Source organism: Cricetulus griseus, chromosome 2 (genome assembly GCF_003668045.3).
Source record: "Cricetulus griseus strain 17A/GY chromosome 2, alternate assembly CriGri-PICRH-1.0, whole genome shotgun sequence".
NCBI classification, from domain to species: Eukaryota; Metazoa; Chordata; class Mammalia; order Rodentia; family Cricetidae; genus Cricetulus; species Cricetulus griseus.
The window spans coordinates 223,406,474-223,426,183 of record NC_048595.1 but is presented as its reverse complement, the minus strand read 5'-3'; the positions used below and the strand labels follow the sequence as shown (position 1 = coordinate 223,426,183).

Below are 19,710 nucleotides of genomic sequence, written 5' to 3'. Positions count from 1 at the left end.
CCAATGCCTTCCAAATTCTGACAGGTCAGTTCCAAACTATCACTCAACCAAAACAGAAGATATTTCCAAATATGTGAATTATTAAAAAGCTGAATGCCAGGCAACCTTTCCCAGGAAGTTCCTGGACAACTGTGCTTAAGACAGCAGGAGACCCAGGAAATGGGAACTCCACGACAGAGAGCGGTGGTCAGAATTCCCAGGACAACACAACTGCAGTTCCAGAATGATGATCTGAGAGCAAAGGCAAGGGACAGAAAACTGGAGGGCTGGCTCAAGAAAGGGTCAGGAGTTAAGATATTGGTAAAAAGAAAAATTCATGCTGAGAAAAAGGGAGTCCGTTTTTTCAGGGGTATACAACTGGTAGCTTGACCACACTCAGACAGACAGCACTACTTAGAATCAGCGGGTTATTCAGGGGAGGGGGAACAGGGGAGGAGATGATGATGGGGGAGGAGGAAGTAGGTGGGGAATATATTGGGGCATCCAAAGGAAATGTGAGAGGGGCTAAGGAGTGATATGATCAAGATAGAAAGTATAAATTAGAAATTATAAAAGTAAAACACATCTTAAAATGCTTATCTGAGGGCTAGAGTTGGCTCAACAGTTAAAAGCACTTGCTGTTCTTGCAGAAGACCTATGTTCACAGCACCCATGTGGTGGCTCACAACCATTCATAACTCCAGAGGATCTGACACCCTCTTCTGACCCCCAAAGGCACTACATGCACATGATACACAGACGCAAAACATTCACACACATAAAATATAAAACAAATCTTTAAAAAAATAATGCTTATCTGTCAGAAACAAATAGGAAAATCTAACATTTAAAAAGAAAACACAAAAGTCAGTAATAGAAGTACTTTATTTATAAACAAAAGGTTTAAAAAACTGAAGAGCTGCCAAAGAGTATTTACTCTCAAATATGAACCACAAGGGACAGCTAGAGGGCCACCAGTTTTTCATTATAAAGCTTCACAATTTTAGATGGCATTTTAAAATAAACATGCATACATACAACATACATAAGAAAAGATTAAAGAATGTTTACTATTAACTGACTGATTAATGCTTAATCAAATATACACTCACAAATTAGAAAAGGCTGCTTTCTGAGTTAACTGGGTCTTTCAGAGTCCACTCAGGAATTAGAAAACTTGACTGGTAGTTCACTGACGTAAGAAAAAAGAATGTATGGCATCTAACATTAGACCCTCTTGAAAGTACAGGAAATTGGGAATGTCAGCTCATCTGTGGCAGTTGCAGAGTGGATGAGCCAGCTGGCCAGGCAAGCAAAGGGGTTCAGTGGGACTAGGGGTATGGCTCAGTAGAAGACACTGCCCAGGGTGTGCGAGGCTCTGGGGTTGAACCCAGCACCACCAAAAACAGTAAGATAAAGAATTCAGTGACAAAATATGAGCCAAGTGATTATCTGCTGTTGTTGTCCACTTACTCTTTGCCTCAGAAAGCCATGCTCCATTATTTTCCTAATTCTCCATCCTCCCAGCCTTGATTCTCTGAACCTGTCACTGGTACTGTCACTTCATCCGCTTGGCTTACTGCTTAGATCACATCTGACCACAAACCTTTGGAACACTGCTTCCCAATGCAATCTCACATACAGCAGTCTCTCATAAAGGCCCAAAACACGAGGTGAGAAATCATTACTGAGGCTTGTATACTTCATACCCACAATTCCCTCTGGTATAGCCCTGTGGACTCTTGAGACATGATTACCTCATGAATTTTCTAGCCTTTCACACTTAATCCAACCCAGTACACTCAGTTATTTAAAGTCAGTCTTCTGTGGCAACAGGGACATCTTGCCATTTCGTACTGGGTGTCATCACCTGTCCACACTGCTGGAGGCTATTTCAGTATAGCTCATGTTATTGAAGAAAATCAATGAGTGATGGTTAGAAGCTGGAGATACAATACCACCTCATCCAGTTTCTGAAAATGAGTCAACTTTGAACTATTTAATCAACTATTTACTAAAGGAGAAGGCAAAAACTAGAAGATAAAATCCTACACTATTTCCAGGATGTTGCCAAAATGGTCACAGAGAACCCTCAAACGTGTCACAGACTGTTAGATATAAGGTCTGATCTGACACTACAAGATGAGAAGTGTCATCCGAACTTTTGTTGAAGGAAAATAAAGATCACCCCAGCCTATCTGGTCTCACAGCATGTGTACTGGGTCCACAAACATAACCAGATGGCATTTACCCAGTACCTGTGTATAAAACTGGTACAGACAAATTGGTTGTTATCATAATTGTTACATTGTTTCCATGGTTTGTAGCCAAATAGAATGTCTTAAAACTGCCCTCTTCCAGCCACTAGCCAGGACAAACCAAAAACCATAACCTACGTAGGAAAGAATGGTAGGGCTAGTACCATTTTAAAAAACTCAAGAGAAAGGGTAGGGATATATCGCTGGTAGAGTACTTCGGAGTTTGTTCAAGGTCCTGGGTTTGATCATCAGCATTTGTTATCTAACAATTCCTCCAAGATTATAACATTCCATCCTGCAAGAAGCTCTTTAGACAGGAAGGTAAACAACTCAAAACAGCTCCAGGAAGTCGGCAAAACCAAGCAGATTCACTAAGTCTTTCCCTGCTAGAATAATAAAAACTGAGAGTCCCTCTCAGAAGAGCAGAGTCAAGCACCAAAGACACATCTGAGAGGAGGAAAACTGCAGAGGTCTGAGAGGGCAGACCAGCCACCTGGAAGAAGCAGGAACCAGCCAAGCTGTCTGAAACAGGTTTAGACAAGAGTCACTTGGAAAGGATACTCTCCACCTGCTGAGCTACCTGCAGGCTGTGCAGTGTGCTCTGGCTTTCCCAGCTTTTGTGAGCTGCCACGAGTGCTGGGGTGGACTCTGTGCTCCTGTAAGTAACTCCAATAAAATGCACTGGTTCACCAACATGGACTTTGGTGGTATCCGTATTTTGGTCTGTGGTGGGTTCTCTATCTGGGGTGAGCAGATGTGTGTGTTGCATGTCCCCAGGAAAAATCTTGGCACACAAGAGTATTTCAGATCAACAGACATCAGATACTCTGCACTGGGAAGACGAGGGTTCCATGTAGGGTACACTAATGACACTTCTTACCACATTTTCATTCAATTCAGTCGTCTGCTACTACCACAGACACCAGACGGAAAGTAGAGAATGACAGAGGACTTCCACACACTCAACCAAATACAACAGTCTCAATGACAGCCACTCTGCCTCATGGGCTGTTTGCAGAAGAAAGGGATACTTAGCAGGTAGAGCACAACAACTGATATGGAAAGTCTATTCTTTCCTATCCCAATCAGGAAAAAGATCAAGGACAGCCTGCATTTATGCAGACAGCAGTATACATTTACAGCTCTGCCTCAAACCTCTGGGAATCTATGGAATCTTATACCAGTCTACTCCATCAACTAGAGTGTCCTTAAGGTGGTGAGGTTAATCTTAAGAAGAACCCAGGGTCTTGCCATATCAGTCAGTTTTTCTCAGATCAGCAGCTAAGTAATGCCAGGGTATTTTCTCAAGGACAAATAGTAGGCTGACAAGACGATTCAGCAGGAGAAGTACTTGCAGCCAGACAGGATGACCTGAGATCCTACCAGGATTCACATGTTAGATAGAAGGAGAGAACCACTTCTGCAAGTTGTCCCCTGGACTGCCTATGTGTGCTGAGGGCTGAGGTACATATGCCGCACACATAAATACAAATAAATAAATGGAAACGTTTAAAAAACAAGATTCTGGGAACACAATCCAGAACACCTAGTGACCCTAATTCAGTTCCCAACACACATGAGCATGTGCACAGGCACGTGCACACACATACACAGAGGAATTACAAGGGTCAAGAACCATCAAGCAAAAACAGTCACTGCCTTAGAGGCAGCTGAACCTGATCATATGAAGGAGGAAGGCTGAACATGAAACCTGGAGGAGCACCTCTAACACAGACAACATGCAAAAGCCCTACCCCTAACGCACAGACAACATGCCAAAGCCATGGGTAGTCTCTTGCTATGGTCCTGTCTACTTGTTTGTTCATTTTCTTTTGAGGCAGAGACTTCCTATGTACTCCTAACTGTCCTGGAATTCCTGATCCTTCCTCGGACCCTTGGGGACAGGATTACAGGAAAGCATCGCCATGCATGAACTTGTCCAGTGAGTGCAAACAGGCAAGGGTAGCGAACGGAATGGTAACCGGGGCTGAGACTGAGTCAGACCCAAGAAAACCTGTCACTAGTGAGAGGCAAAGAATCCAGTGTGGAAGACAGGCAGGGAGAAGCTGATTCGTTGTGCATCAAGAGTCACCATGTTCCGACCGCCTTCCCACAGAAGCTCCTCCTGAGAGAGACACTTGGGCAGCCTGAAGTTGCTGCTCCCACACATGGATGAGTTAAACAAATGGTGGGATGTGGGGGAAGCTTTGAATCACTGCCAAAGTCCCCAGAAGGAATAGGATCTCTGCCTGAAGCTTTGGGAAGTGGCCAGGAGCAGCCTTTATCTGCAGCAGCTACAGAGGACAACATACAGAGCCACACGCCCAGAGCAGGTGTCTCCAATACCTAGCAGTACGAAGCTGTAAGACCCTCTTTTCTAGTGCTCCTCACATGGAAGCTGATGCCTCCTGTGGTTGTCTGAAAGAAAATGGCTCCCAAAGGGACTGGCATTATTAGGAGGTGTGGCCTTGTTGGAGGAAGTATGTGACTGTGGGGGTGGGCTTTGAGGTCTCTTTTGCTCAAACTTCCCTCAGTGTGACCGTCAATTGACTTCCTGCTGCCTTCTGGTCAAGATGTAGCCAGCACCACATCTGCCTGCACACTGCCATGCTCCCTGGCATGATGATACTGGACTGAACTCTGAAACTGTAAGCCACCACCTCAGTTAGATGTTTTCTTTGTAGAGTTGCTGTGGTAATGGTGTCTCTTCACAGCAATAAAAACCCTAACTAAGACACATCCCAAGAGACTGAACCGTGGCCTGACACTAGCCTCTGCCCATTTCCCACTCCTCCACCCTTCCACATGTGTGATCCCGGCTTCACAGTGGTCTCTACCCCAGCTTGCTTTCCAAAGAACAAATGGCAATGCACCCATCTCTATTTAAGAACAGCTGGTTATCAATAAGTAAAACAGCATGGTCAAGCTGTGTGGGTGGTGCGGACCAATCTTAGGTGTACAAGGGAATTCTGACATAACCCTGAGATTGCATATCACTCTTTAGGATCTACAGCTCCTTAGGGACACAATCCAGAAAGCATGTATTTCAAATTTATTGTCAATTCCACTGAAAATGAAGGCCAGTGTCACAATCCAAATATTTACTATACTTACTTATTATGTCACTATTTTAAGCAATTTACAAAATGTATTTTAAAAACTTTAGTATTCTAAATGCCTCTGAAAAATAAAGGAACAAATGTCAACTAGAACGAACACACACACACACACACACACACACACACACACACACACACACACACACCCCTCTGTTATGCTGATTTCCAATATGAAACACTAGGGGTCGCTAACATACCAAGAAAAGCCAAGTGTACTCAAAATATAGGGAGCTGAATTAAATATATTTCGAAGTAAAAGGATTTAAAGCATTTTACAAGTTTTTTTCCTAAACTTAAACTCAATATTCTATTTCAAATCACTCAATTGCAAGTTTATAAAATATTTAAAATTATATTCATGATAAAGGATTTACAAGACAATTTGGGTTTTGTGATCACAATTAGAAGTTAAACTTTTCCCAGCACTCGGGAGGCAGAGGCAGGCAGATCTCTGTGAGTTCGAGGCCAGCCTGGTCTCCAATGCAAGTGCCAGGATAGGCTCCAAAGCTACACAGAGAAACCCTGGCTCGAAAAACCAAAAAAAAAAAAAAAAGAAGTTAAACTTTTTCTGTCTAACCTAATGATACACACACACACACACACACACACACACATATATATATGCTTAATACTTGTACATGTTATAGCCATTTACTTTAGTTAAATGTTATATGAACATAGTTGGATTTTTAAACTAAGGCCCAATTTAGCATGATCATATATTCAGAGTTCAAGAAAAAAGTAGAAATGCCCAAATATGTGAACAGCCAAATGAAGATCTCTGGCAAAGCAGAAGTCCATGAGAGGAGTGCGTGAGCCACTGGGACCAGAAATGGCTGACCGACTGCTAAGCTATGCAGACGCAGGGTACTAGAAAAGTACTTTCAAGATTTAGCACAGCCCGGGGCGGTGGTGGCGCATGCCTTTAATCTCAGTACTCAGGAGGCAGAAGTAGGCAGATCTCTGTGAATTCAAGGCCAGCCTGGTCTACAAAGTAAGTTCCAGGACAGCTGGGGCTGTTAACTCAGAGAAACCCTGTCTTGAAAAAACAAACAAAAAAGACTTAGCAGAGGGGTTCAGAAAATGGCTCAGAAAGTAAAAGTGTTTGTTGTGCAAGCATTAGGCCCTCAGGTCAAAGACACAGAGAAAGTTAGACACCATTGCACTCCAGCCTGTAACCCAACACCGTGAGGACAGAAACAGGAGGACTGCTGGGGCCTGCTGGCCACCCATGTGGCTCTGGGGTGAGTGACAAGACCCTATCTTGAAGGAGTGAGGCACCAAGTGACAAAGCAGCGCACAAGAGGGCTTGCTCTGGCATTGTGTCCCATGCACGTGTGCACAGTTAGACACACAGAACTGCTGCATGCTGCAGCTCAGATAAACCTCATCATTATGGTTCAAAAGTGTTTCCACTTGTAAGAAATTTCTAGAAAAGGCAACTAGCTAGAGAAAACAACAAATGGTAACCTGAGGCTTGAGGAAGGTTAGGGAATGAATGTGTAGAGGATCCAGAAAATGTAATGGGGTGACTGAAATGTTCCCAAACTGAGTCATGGTGATGGCTACACAACTATGAAAATACACTAGAAATCACTGCAATGGATACCTCCCAAGGTGAACTGAGACAATGGAAGTTAGGCTTTGCTTCTGGCACACATTGGTGGTGGGGGGGGGAGCTGAGCATGTTCAATCAGGAGCAGCACACATGGCCTTTGTGTTTTCCCTCACTGCGCAATGCTCAGATCCCTCCTGCTCACCGTGTGCCCTTCTGACCAAAGGGCTAGTTTCCACACTTCCTTTTGGCTTTCCCAGGGGCTGGTCAGGTAGGTAGGACTGAGCAGATAGCAGGGACTATTCTTCCAACCATCTCATTTGCAAACAAACAAACAAAAAAATAGAACATTTTTCACCTTTCGTCCTGTGAAGGCAGCTCGATGAAGTGGCGTGTCCCCCATGTCATTTAACACGTTCACTTTTGCACCAGCCTAGTAAACATAAAAACTTTAAATAGTGCCCACACATTAGTAAATACACATACTTATACACACACAAATAAATACATAGATAAGAATTCCTAAGTACTTTAAAAATTCAAATATTAACATTGTTTGTCGCTACTAAAAATAAACTTGATTCACGGTTAAATAGGTTTCCTAAAAGGTAAAACTCTACCAGATGAGCCAAGTTACAAGACTTCTCTTTAAAGGCCTATGCAACTCCACTCCACTCTCACAGCAGGATTGTAAGAACTGTCCCTGGACCTCAGAGTATCTCCTCTATCATCAATATGTAAGTGTTCACATTTAAAAAGATGCCACAGGTTAAATGTACAAATTAAGTACACGATATAATCCAATTTCAAAAATACCCCTATATAAAAATTTTGAGGCCTCAGTTCTCACTAAATCTTCTGAAATTCTGATGCCATCTATAGCTATTTAGGATGTGCTTTGCTTCTTTTCCATAACTATTATGTTTGCAAAGCTAAAAGTTGTCTTGATTAATATCCCTTTTAAAAAAACAATGTAAAACTAAAATTTGAAAACTGGAATTTTAACTGGTTAAGCTAGCCCATTCCTGTAAGTAGTAATGGAAGACCATGGCTAAGGATGTGCTGCTGCTGCTGCTGCTCTAGCAAACTACTGCAGCTCAGTGGTTCTCAAGACTTTCATCACATGACCCCATAGCATTACAGTCATTAAAAAGCTGTAAATAGACCTTCAACAGATCCTGGACCACTTGTTTATGTCCAAAATAGCATGCCAGATGAAGAGGTGTCCAGCCCAAATTAGACTTACTTCTTCCTAAAAATGGGGGGAAAAGGAATCTTTAGATATTGTTTAGGCAGTTTTCAATGAACTGAGTTTCTTCCTGATGAGGTACCTTGGCCTACAGGTCTCATATTACTGGTGAGAGGCAAGACACATTACCACAGTAAGAACGGCAAACATGCAATGGATTGGCTCTCCAAGGACTAAACTGGAAGCCACCTGGACTCACCGCATCCATGCTTCAAAGAGAGACGAGCACAAGGTTCCCATCAGCCTGCTATCTCTAAGAGTCTAGTCTGTAAACATCTTATCACCACCTAGTTCTCTTGGCATAGCATTTAATGACAAGCAACTCCTTTAAAACCTTGTAGCACAGGAGAGGGTGGGCTGAAGAACTTAAGTGGTACAGAGCCCTTCAGAGAGGCAACTGCTAGAGGATTCCTGTTGCAGTTGCCACACTGCTCACCCCAGACAATGACTTACAAGGGAATCTTTGACTTCAGATATAATCTCGGTTAATGAGAAGATTGGGTTACCAGAGTACTGGAGAGAACAGTTAGAAAACCAAAACCAGTGTTAAAAGCAGTGAAAAATCAGATCCAAAACAGCAATGCTGAGGAGAGGTATTAACACAGTGGCAGAAATTACAGCTGAATAATTCAATAAAGCAAATAAGATAAAGGACAGTCTAATGGACTTTAAACTGAGATAGCTCCAAAATCTTACTAGAACTCTAGTTCAGGCTGCAGAAATAACAACCTGTCAAACTCCTGAAGCCCAACAGCTAGAGGGTCCAGCAGCACTCTGGAGCCCAGTTACCATGCACTGAAGCCCCTGGCTTTCTAGTTCTGAACCCACACAATCTACAGCCACAACCCGAGTCTACAGCAGGCTAATGGCTCTCCCATCCCACCTTTGTGGGACTCAGCTGCCAAGGGCCTGTGACTATCGATACTTACCCACTGTTGCACCAGTTGTTCTCCTAAGCGCCCTGTGAAACATCTCAGGCTACTTTACCTAGCACTTCTTCTGCCTTTTGGGCCCTTCCCCCATAGGGATCTACTGACCAGCTTGTGACTAGGAACTTATCTAGCAAGTACATCTTGTTTCCCTCCCTCTGAAAAGGCCTGAACGCAAGTTCCTGTTATCTTCCCATCCATGATTGCCGGTTATCTGCCCATCCATGATTGCCGGATGGGCCTCGGAATGTGAACTTCTGCCCTGGGTAGTTTTCCACCGTGCCTGCTGACTGGTATATAAGGCTCCCCTCTTGTTGCAATAAATGACATTCTCCCTGCATGAATGACCTGCTGTCTTGTCTTTATTTAAATCCTCAAGCCCCTAGCCCGAATCCGTGAGAAGTGTTGTAGCACTGTCACTACAAGTGACACCAAGATCGGGAAAGAAGGGTAAATGCTGAAGGATCACCCATGAAAGCTGGCCAACATTCTCATTAAGGTAAGGAGTGGGTGTATTGAACATGGGTGCTGCTAGTTCCTACTCTCTTATGGGGGACCAACTGGTCCAACTGTCTAAAAAGCAAGGCACCAGTATCAAACATAAGACAGTAAAACATTTCTTAAAAACTGTACATGAAGCCGGGCGCTGGTGGCGCACGCCTTTAATCCCAGCACTCCGAGGCAGAGGCAGGTGGATTTCTGTGAGTTCGAGACCAGCCTGGTCTACAAGAGCTAGTTCCAGGACAGCCTCCAAAGCCACAGAGAAACCCTGTCTTGAAAAAACAAAAACAAAACAAAACAAACTGTACATGAGGTCAGCCCTTGGTTTTTGGTCTCTGGTGACCTTAATATCCTTGATGAGTAGCAGGTGAAGGATGACCTACAAAGGACATTACAAAAAGAAGGGTCAAATACCATACCAATTGTTACCTTTTCTCTGTGGCGTCAAGTCAAGGACGAGCTTCTTGTGATAATGTGGAGGTGAAAGAGCAGGTTGAGGAAGCCAAAGCTCCCTTCGCAGAGGCTCAGAACAAAGAGTCTGTTACGTCACTCCAAACTTCTGATGTTTCTTCCTCTGAGTCCTCTCCCCCCTCTTTGGAGGATGAGGCTGAGGAAGGCAAAGAACTTCAACTCAAGAAGGACATCCTCAAATTAAAGCATCAGCTTAGAAAATGTTCCCTTGAGCCATGTTCCTCTGCTCGTAATCCCGAGCATTCTAAGCATTCTAGCTCTTTCTGTCTTCTGTCAGCCCTTCCTGAAGAGTAGAGGGGAGGAGTGATATTTCCAGTCATAGAGACAGTTAATCCCCAAGGCCTGAGTCAGAGAGAGCATACCCCTCTTAACTTTAAGGACATAAAACAACTGAAGGAGGCGGTTATGGCATACAGCCTCATGCCCCTTTTACTCGGGCAGTTTTTGAATCCTTTGTGGCCTTGAATTGTACCTCCAGTGATTGGCAACAATTATATCATGCTATGCTGTGTCGGGGGAATTATTTGGTTTGGAGGGGTGAATACCAAGAACTATGTAACCAAACAGCGCAGCGCAATGTGGCTGCCAGTTTCCCCAGAAGGAATTTAGAAATGCTTACTGGCATGGGAGCCTACACAGCTCTAGGCCAGCAAATTCAGCTGTATATGCGCAGATCTTGGCAGCTGCTAGCTGCGCATGGAAAGCCTTAAGTAATAAGGCTGCAGGAGACCAACTTTCTAGGGTCCTACAGGAACATTATGAACCCTATTCTGAGTTTGTGGATCGGTTCCTACAACTTACAGGGCATATGTTTGGGGATGCCAATAATGCCATGCCTATAGTAAAACAATTAGCTTTTGAAAACACCAACAAGTACTGCAAGGAGGCTTTACAGCCTCACAAGACTAGAAGCCTCAATGATTACATTTGCATTTGTAGAGATATATAAGGACACTACATTATGGGACAAGTTATTGCTTCTGCTATGAAGGAAAATAGGAAGGTCGGGGCGGGGGATGCAGACCTAAGACATGCTTTGGATGCGGACAAATGGGATACTTTAAGAAAAATTGTCCTGTTAAGGACTCTATTGCACCCCCTCGCCCAGGGAATGGTCTTTGTCCCTGCTGTAAAAAAGGACATCACTGGGGTAATAAATGTCGATCAAAGACTGATGTACAGGGTAACCCTCTGCCATCTCTGGGAAATGGGAGTCGGAGTCTATTCCAGGGCCCTCACTCCCAGGTGTATGGAGCCCTGAATACCCCTATTTACTGCCTTATTCAGGTACTATCCCATAGGAACCCCTTTGTATCCAGGACCTTGTCAGAAGTAGCCCAGGAAGCGCAGGACTGAACCTCTGCTCCTCCACCAGAGCAATATTGACTCCTCAGATGGGACCCCAAGCTTTGGGCATAGAAGTCAAAGGCCCTTTACCACCGGGCTCAACTGGGTTGATTTTAGGAAGGAGTAGCACTCTACTTCAGGGAGTTAGGGTCATTCCTGGAATGATTGATGAAGATACTGAAGGAGAGATCAAAATTATGGTGGAAGCTGGCAAGAGAGTCACTGTTATACCCCAAGGAGCTAGAATTGCTCAGTTAGTTCTGTTCCCTAAATTGCAACTAATAACCCCTTCCTTAAGCCTATAAGAGGAGAAGGGGGGTTTGGATCTACAGGACCTATGTCATGTTGGGTGTCCATTTTGGAGTCCAGAACCTTGATGACCCTGATTATTGAAGGATGGACCTTTCAGGGACTCGTAGACATGCGTGCAGATACATCTGTCATTTCCCTCAACCATTAGCCCAAGACATGGCCACTACAAGAATCAGATAGTAGCCGGGCATTGGTGGTGAACGCCTTTAATTCCAGCACTCAGGAGGCAGAGGAAGGTGAATCTCTGTGAGTTCGAGGCCAGCCTGGTCTCCAGAGCAAATGCCAGGATAGGCCCCAAAGCTACACAGAGAAACCCCGTCTCGAAAAAACAAAACAAAACAAAACAAAAGATAGTAGCTTACTGGGTATAAGCATAGCAAAGTCACCTAGTAAAAGTTCCTGTCTGCTAACTTGGAAAGATGATCAGGGACACACTGGTATATTTCAGTCCTTCATTTTGCCTCACATCCCGATCAATCTGTAGGGCAGAGATATCCTAGAAGCCATGGGGGCTGTACTGACCACATGTCCTGTACAGCATATGCTTAGGTAACAAGGTTATTGCCCAGGAAAAGGGATTGGGAAGAATTTACAGGGTGACACCCTTGCCCGTGTTGGATAAAACCCCAGTGCAGAGATCCCCTGGAGACCTGAGATGATTTTTAATGGGGACCATTGTTCTGCAGCCTCGCATATCTCCAATTCTTATTGCCTGGAAAAATGATGAACTTGTTTGGGTAGAACAATGGCCCCTATCCAAAGTAAAGTTGGAGGCTGTTGATGACCTGGCTCAGGAACAACTCAATGCTGGTCATATTGTCCCTTCTTCCTCTCCCTGGAATACTCCCATATTTGTTATTAAGAAAAAATAGGGTAAATGGGGGCTGTTACAGAACCTGAGACAGGTTAATAAGACCATGATGCTCAAGGGTACCACTCAGCCATGGTTGCAGACCCAGTAGCCATCCCAAAAAACTGGCATTTACTTGTGATAGATTCAAAGGATTGTTTTTTCACTATTCTTCTACACCCTGCTGATTGTCAGCACTTTGCTTTCAGTGTTCCATCTTTAAATTTAAGAGAGCCTTAAAAGAGATATCAGTGGGTAGTTTTGCCTCAAAGCATGGCTAATAGCCCTACCATGTATCACGTTTATGTTTCTTAGGCTATAGAGCCAGTCAGACAAAAATATATTGTATATTTTTGATTGTATATAATTCATTATATGGATGATACATTGTTGGCTGTACCAAAAGAAAAGCTATTGCTATTTGCCTTTGGGGATCTTCAGATCACTTTAGGATTGGCTGGCTTACAAATAGCACCAGAGAAGGTACAGAAAGAGTTTCCATATCATCATCTAGGACATCGCTTGTTTCATAATGGGTTTTGCCCTCAAAAGATTAGTCTTTGGCTGGACAGCCTTCAAACATTAAATGATTTTCAAAAGCTTCTGACAGATATCAATTGGATCAGACCTAGTTTAAAAATTACTACTGGGCAGCTTAAACCTCTTTTTGATATTTTACAAGGTGATTTGGATCCCAACTCTCTTCAAGTCCTTACTACAGCAGGATGGGAGTGCATCCATTTAATTGAAAAGGCCTTAGAAGGGGCTCATTTGGATTATATAGATTATGTCCACCCTTTAAAATTGTTAGTGTTGCCAGGCATTGGTGGCGCACGCCTTTAATCCCAGCACTCGGGAGGCAGAGGCAGGTGGATCTCTGTGAGTTCGAGACCAGCCTGGTCTACAAGAGCTAGTTCCAGGACAGCCTCCAATGCCACAGAGAAACCCTGTCTCGAAAAAACCAAACAAACAAACAAACAAACAAACAAACAAACACAAAAAACAAAATGTTAGTGTTTTGTTCTGCTCATACTCCTACTGGAGATTTTTGGCAAAAGAGTCCTATACTTTGTGTTCATTCTCAAGCCTCCCCATCTAAATCAGTGGTATACTATCCCCAAGCTATAGTTGCACTCCTATTTAAAGCACAAAAGGTTGCCTTACAAACTTTTGGTAGGGAGCCAGATCAGGTTGTTACACCTTTGTCCCGTAAACAATTAGAATGGCTACAAAATAATAGCTGTGATTAGGCCATTTTTCTCTCTGTTACCCAAAGTGATTTTGATAATCATTACCCATCCAATAATTTGGTATCCTTTTTTTAAAGATGCATCCTTTGATTTTCCCAAAGATTATAGTCTCTCAGCTTACTTCCAAGGGGCGAATGGTTTTCACAGACAGATCTTAAACGGTACAGCTGTAGTTGTATCTTCTCCCATCATTAAGACAACCAGAAATCCTGCAGCTTCTGCCCAAATGGCTGAACTTTTAGCCTAGGACATGGCTCTACAACTCTTCACCATGGGGGCACTATACATCTATACTGATAGTATGTTGCTCATATTATCCAACCCTTGGAGACGGCTGCCTATGTCAGCCCTGTCTCCAGGGTACAAGACAGTTTGTTACAGATACAGGGTCTGCTATGGCAATGGAGAGAATCTGTATTTGTGGGACATCTTAGGGTCCATACCCCTTTGCCAGGACCCCTCAGCAAAGGAATTTGTAGGACCGACAAGTATACTCAAATCATTACAGTTTCACAAGAGCTCATTAGAGCACAATCCTTACACAGGCACTTTCATTTCAGCACAGGATCCTTATGCTTTCATACTGGGATAACCAAAGAATAAGTTGTTCAAATAGCTAAGAATTGCCCTCTTTGTGTAGAATTTCTTCCTGTGCCTCACTTGGGAGTTAATCCCAAGGACTTTTGCCCAATCACATGTGGCAGATGGATGTAACACATGTGCCATCCTTTGGTAAATGACAACTTGTCCATGTTTCCATAGAGACTTTTTCCCCATCTGATATTCGCTTCTGCCCTTTCTGGTAAAAAGGTGAAAGATGTTATGAACCACTGTCTACAGGCGTTTGCTTACATGAGGATCCTGAAACAAATTAAGATGGATAATGGCTCTGCCTATGTCAGCAGAAGTTTCAATCATTTTTGTAAAGACTTTGAAATTACCAAAGACTGGTGTTCCTTACAACCTCCAAGAGCAGGCTATTGTGGAACTCCCTCATCACACTTTGAAAGCCTATTTAGCTAAAATAAAGAAGAGGGATCTTAGCCGGGCATTGGTGGCACAGGCCTTTAATCCCAGCACTCGGGAGGCAGAGGCAGGCGGATCTCTGTGAGTTCGAGGCCAGCCTGGTCTCCAGAGCAAGTGCCAGGATAGGCTCCAAAGCTACACAGAGAAACCCTGTCTCAAAAAAAAAAAAAAAAAAAAAAAAGAAGAGGGACCTTGAGGGTCACCTTGGCTCCCCTCACTCTACTCTATCACTTATTCTCTATATCTTAAAATTTTAAATTGTGGATGCTTCTAGTAACTCTTCTGCAGACCATCATTGGCAGTCCTCTACACAGCAAAAACCTCTGGTTAATGGAAAGACCTTCCCTCGGGCCTTTGGAAAGGGCCGGATCTGGTTCTGGTGTGGGCCCGAGGGTCTGTCTGTGTCTTTCCACAGGATAGTGAGTCCCCAATTTGGGTTCCAGAGCATCGTGTGCACCCTGTTCCTGCTGACATGCATCAGCCATCAAAAGACCCATTGGGCTTTTGTGAGGAACCCGCCTGTCCTGATTTGGGGGGGGGGGGTGTCTTCAGAGTCAGGTGTGGCCGGTTATGGTCAGCTCCAACATTAGCCTTGGAAAGGCAGCCATCAGAAAGGATTTAGAAGAAGCAAATTTCTTCTGTTGTTGACCTTAAGATCACCCCCTCAACTTGGCCCAAGATGTTGGCCAGGTCTGCTTAATTAATCCTTTTTAAGCTGTAGTCATGCCAACTTTTTCGGGTATGTTCCTTCAGGGGCCTTATGCCTGCTTAGACGCAGTCTCTTTGGTTGCCCGAGAGATAATTTAAAATTTGCAGTGTGTGTTTTTCCACCCTTTTCTTCCCTCGGGAGAAGTGCTTAATTGTTCCCTCCAGGAATGGCGCTTGAAAAGCTGTTGGAGTGGTGAAATATAAGCCTTGGTGGTTTATGTTCCTGGTATCATGCCTATACCAGTGGAATACTCGGGAGAGAACCAGCTCATCCTTACATGACACAAGAGAGATTTTGACATCATGGCAGCCATTGTAGCCAGTATTGCAGCTGCCGCCACAGCAGCTATAGTTTCTGGCATCACTATCTCTCAGTCAGTTGCCTCTGCAGGCACACTAGATAAGCTCTCAGGGGAGGTTGCCTCTGCCTTAAGTTCCCAAAATAATATCAATTCTCTAGTACAATTGAACACTTTAAATCTTATTCAGCAAACTTCTCTCTTAATTTCACTAATTACACAGCTCAATTAGCTACTCAAATTATTAAGATTAATGAGACCAGGGTGCCTCCCCTTTCAGGAGACTCCCTCTTAAAGGGACTGCAGGTCGATTAATTAAGGAATGGAGTGGGCCGCTGGTCCTCAGGATTTTAGCCCTGGGCAGTGCCGCTTTAGCCTTAGTCTGCCTTTGCCGAATAGGAAGGCAGCAAACACAGCACCATTTTTAAACAAAGCAAACCATGCTTTCCTTGGCAGCAGATAACCCCTCAGTGCAGGTCTGGCTGAGCCTGCAGGATAAGTGAGCAATCAATGATGGGTAAGACTCGGGGAATGTCTGTTAACCTAAGACAGATGCTCATTTATACATACATACATACATACATATATGGAACCTGTTGGGCCCTTCCCCCATAGGGATCTACTGACCAGCTTGTGACTAGGAGCTTTTCTAGCAAGTACATCTTATTTCCCTCCCTCCAAGAAGGCCTGAACACAACAAGTTCCTGTTATCTGCCCATCCATGATTGCCAGATGGGCCTGGGATTGTGAACTTCTAACCTGGATAGTTTTCCACTGTGCCTGCTGACTAGTATATAAAGCTCCCCTCTTGTTGCAATAAATGGCATTCTCCCTGCATGAATGACCTGCTGTCTTGTCTTTATTTAAATCCTCAAGCCCCTCGCCCGAATCCATGAGAAGTGCTGGCACTACATCTGACCTCTGTTTGTCAGTAAAACCTAGCTTTTCCCATGACTCTCCCTTCCTCAGGTGGAGGCTCCTCATTCACAAACATCCACAATTCCTCACCATACTAGACAATGTGTTGAACCCCTACATCAAAAGGCTGCTGCTGGCCCTAGTCAAGAAATTTTCCACTCATGTAACAAGCCCTTCTTTGAGCCACAACTCCAGCAAATGCTTTCCCTGCTGATGCTGCCTGCTAAGCCTCCCAGCAAATCATAATGTTGCCAACAGTCATTTTTTTATATATTGTACAATCTGGCACAATGGTAGGGGACACTCTGACAATCCAAGTTCCCTAGTGTGTTTCTCACTTCACTCATTTTTGTTTAACTCCATTTATTTATTGTGTATGTGTGTATGTATGCACACATATGCCATGGCACACATGTAGAAAACAAAGGACAGCTTGCAAGAGTCAGTTCTCTTCTCTCTTCTTATATTGACTCCAGGAATTAACCTGAATTATCAGGCTTGGCAGCAAAAAACATTATCCCCTTGACATTCCCCATGACCACCACCTTTTGAAACTAGAGCTCATATGTCCCAGTCTGGCCTCAAAGGTGATCCCTAAAGCTTCTGGTCCTCCTGCCTTCGTCTGCACAAGCTGAAATCACAGGCATGCATTACCATGCTCTGTTCATGTCGAGCTAAGGATAGAACCTGTTATGCAAGCTATACAGCACTCTGCCAAGTGAACTACATCCACAGTCTGCTCCTATCACTTCCTGTAAACTGTATCTCCACTCAGTGTCAAGAATGCACTGTCAGAGTGGACACCTGGTTCAGCTACAATCATAGAAAGCCACTCCCACAAACTCAAATTCCCAGCTTGTCCATGCAGGTCAGGCCCTCAACTCCTTCATCACCTTTAACACATGTCACTGGTTCCTATCTCCCCTTCACTAACTTTGGCATGTACATTGAGCCCTAATGTCATTATCACCCTTACCTCTGCCACAATTGCCTAGAAAATCCCCCAAGGCCTAGTAAATGCACTTACTTGGTCTTCCTGTAAGTACAGCCATGTTTACAGACAATGAAAACTAAAAACCACCCAGAGGAGTTGTGGCACCACAAAGTTAAGCCCCACACCTTGGCTTGGTGTCCTTCTTACAATGCCTGGCTAAGGAGTCCCTCCCACCCTCCATCATCTTTGAGTCCTTAACTGCCCACATCTCTTACCTACCATGCCCCAGTAGCAATGACCTCAGCTTTTAACAGCACAGAAAAACCAGGTGTTTTCATAGACCTTCCTAGAAACACAACCTACCCCCACAGTGCCTGTTCCCTCACCCACTCCTCAACCACCCTCCCTGATCACATGAGCCAATTTAATACCTCTCTTATAACCATGGATCTTATTAATTCTGTTTAACCTTTTCTGTTCTAGCTTCACCTGGCTAAGTCCCCATGCAATCTTTTCCGAAGTCCATTTCTAAGTAGCCACTCCTTCAAACTTCAGTTACAGATCTTCCACTGTAAACCCAAGCCATTACAAATCCTCTGCTATGGACCCATCCACCTGAGCTTCCACACCCCGGCATCTGTTTTTGTAGTGGAGACTAGCTTGGTCTGCTCATCTAGAATCTCAATGAGACCAGGGAGCTTGTCTGTCTCTCCCAACATGATCACAGCACTTTACACACTGGGCGAACATAATCACACAAACCTGCTGGCTCAACTGCAATGTTTCTAAGAAAAATAAAAACATAATCAGAGAATGCACACTTGGGTTCATCCTTGTAACTTGTAAGGTTTAAGAGCCACAAAAATTCTAAGGATGGACCTCAATTCTCTGCCCTAGAGGGTACAAGGAAAGATATTTCACAAAATATTGTGGGGAGTTCTTCCAAGGAAAAGGAGTAAGATTTATCATGGGCAAGATCTGAAAGATTAGAGTTAAATACGTGCTGTGGATATTAGAGTTAAATTTGCGGTGTGAACATGGAAGAGGAAGCGGGAAACAAATGCACTGGGAGCTCACCCTTACAGTCGATGGCAGCGATCACTTCAGTCCGCTCCATGGCTTCTAGTAGCTTTCTCACCTCTTCAGCGTTGCCATTTCTGGCGTGATGGAGAAGCTGTTGCTCTGCTTCTGTGTTCATTTCTAGATTAAAAAAAATAATAAAAGTAGGGTTATGATCTAGCAGAAAAATAAGCTAGTAGCTGTTACCTGCTAATGCAGAATGAGGTGGGGGGGAGAACCATTTCATTTGCAGCTCATGCGAGATACAAGAAATTGTTTTTCAGGGTCATGAAAAAAAATAAATTAGAGACAAGAACACAAAGATCCTGGAGTGGTAATAATTGGTTTTTTCCCTTACCTAGCCCCAAACAAAATACGGGAAATCATAACCAAATCTAAAATACTTATGTCAAAATAGCCATCTTCAGAGAAAATATACATTTCAGTCTTACCAGTAAATAAACAAATAAAACACAATTTTCCCACTAGCCAAAAACAACAACAAAAGAAAAATCTAAGCGTGCCTAGTGCTGATGGTATAGGCAGGAATGTGTACCCATGAGAAAAGTCAGAGCATGCTGAGAAGGCCAGGCAAACACCATGACAGACCACTAAGAACTCAATTACGAATTAGGTCTCAGTTCCAGCTCCTGAAATGGAAACAGTCAGTTTCTGAGAAAGACATGAACAAAGGGCAGTCAATCACCAAAACTCCCCATACTAATACAGCTAAAAGCTGATGAAACGCCAATGAGTATCAGACAATACCCAATGCCTAGAGAGGCTAAACTGGAATTATCCTCCCCCACATCAAACGCCTCAGAGACCTGAATATCCTGATCCATTGCCAAATGGCTTGGAATACGCCCCTGTTGCCACTAAAAAGCCCAACTCTAATGACTATCAACCAGTACAAGACCTCCGAGAGGTTAACAAATGGGTTGAA

At 43.8% G+C, this 19,710-nt stretch overlaps 1 protein-coding gene across 3 annotated transcripts in view; it reads right to left on the bottom strand.

Moving 5' to 3' along the window:
• The window catches only part of Osbpl1a (oxysterol binding protein like 1A), a 208,517-nt gene that overhangs the window by 177,158 nt on the left and 11,649 nt on the right, over positions 1-19,710 (bottom strand). For 2 of the 3 annotated variants that reach the window (XM_027404345.2, XM_027404347.2), the window contains exons 2-4: positions 18,783-18,905; positions 8,078-8,163; positions 7,270-7,344 (exon numbers count right to left, since the gene is read on the bottom strand). In XM_027404345.2, the coding sequence (XP_027260146.1) occupies positions 7,270-7,344; positions 8,078-8,163; positions 18,783-18,903 (282 nt within the window). In that variant the 5' untranslated portion in view covers positions 18,904-18,905. Of the gene's footprint in view, positions 1-7,269; positions 7,345-8,077; positions 8,164-18,782; positions 18,907-19,710 lie in introns of those variants that run through there. The other variant, XM_035440270.1, reaches the window with a different exon arrangement.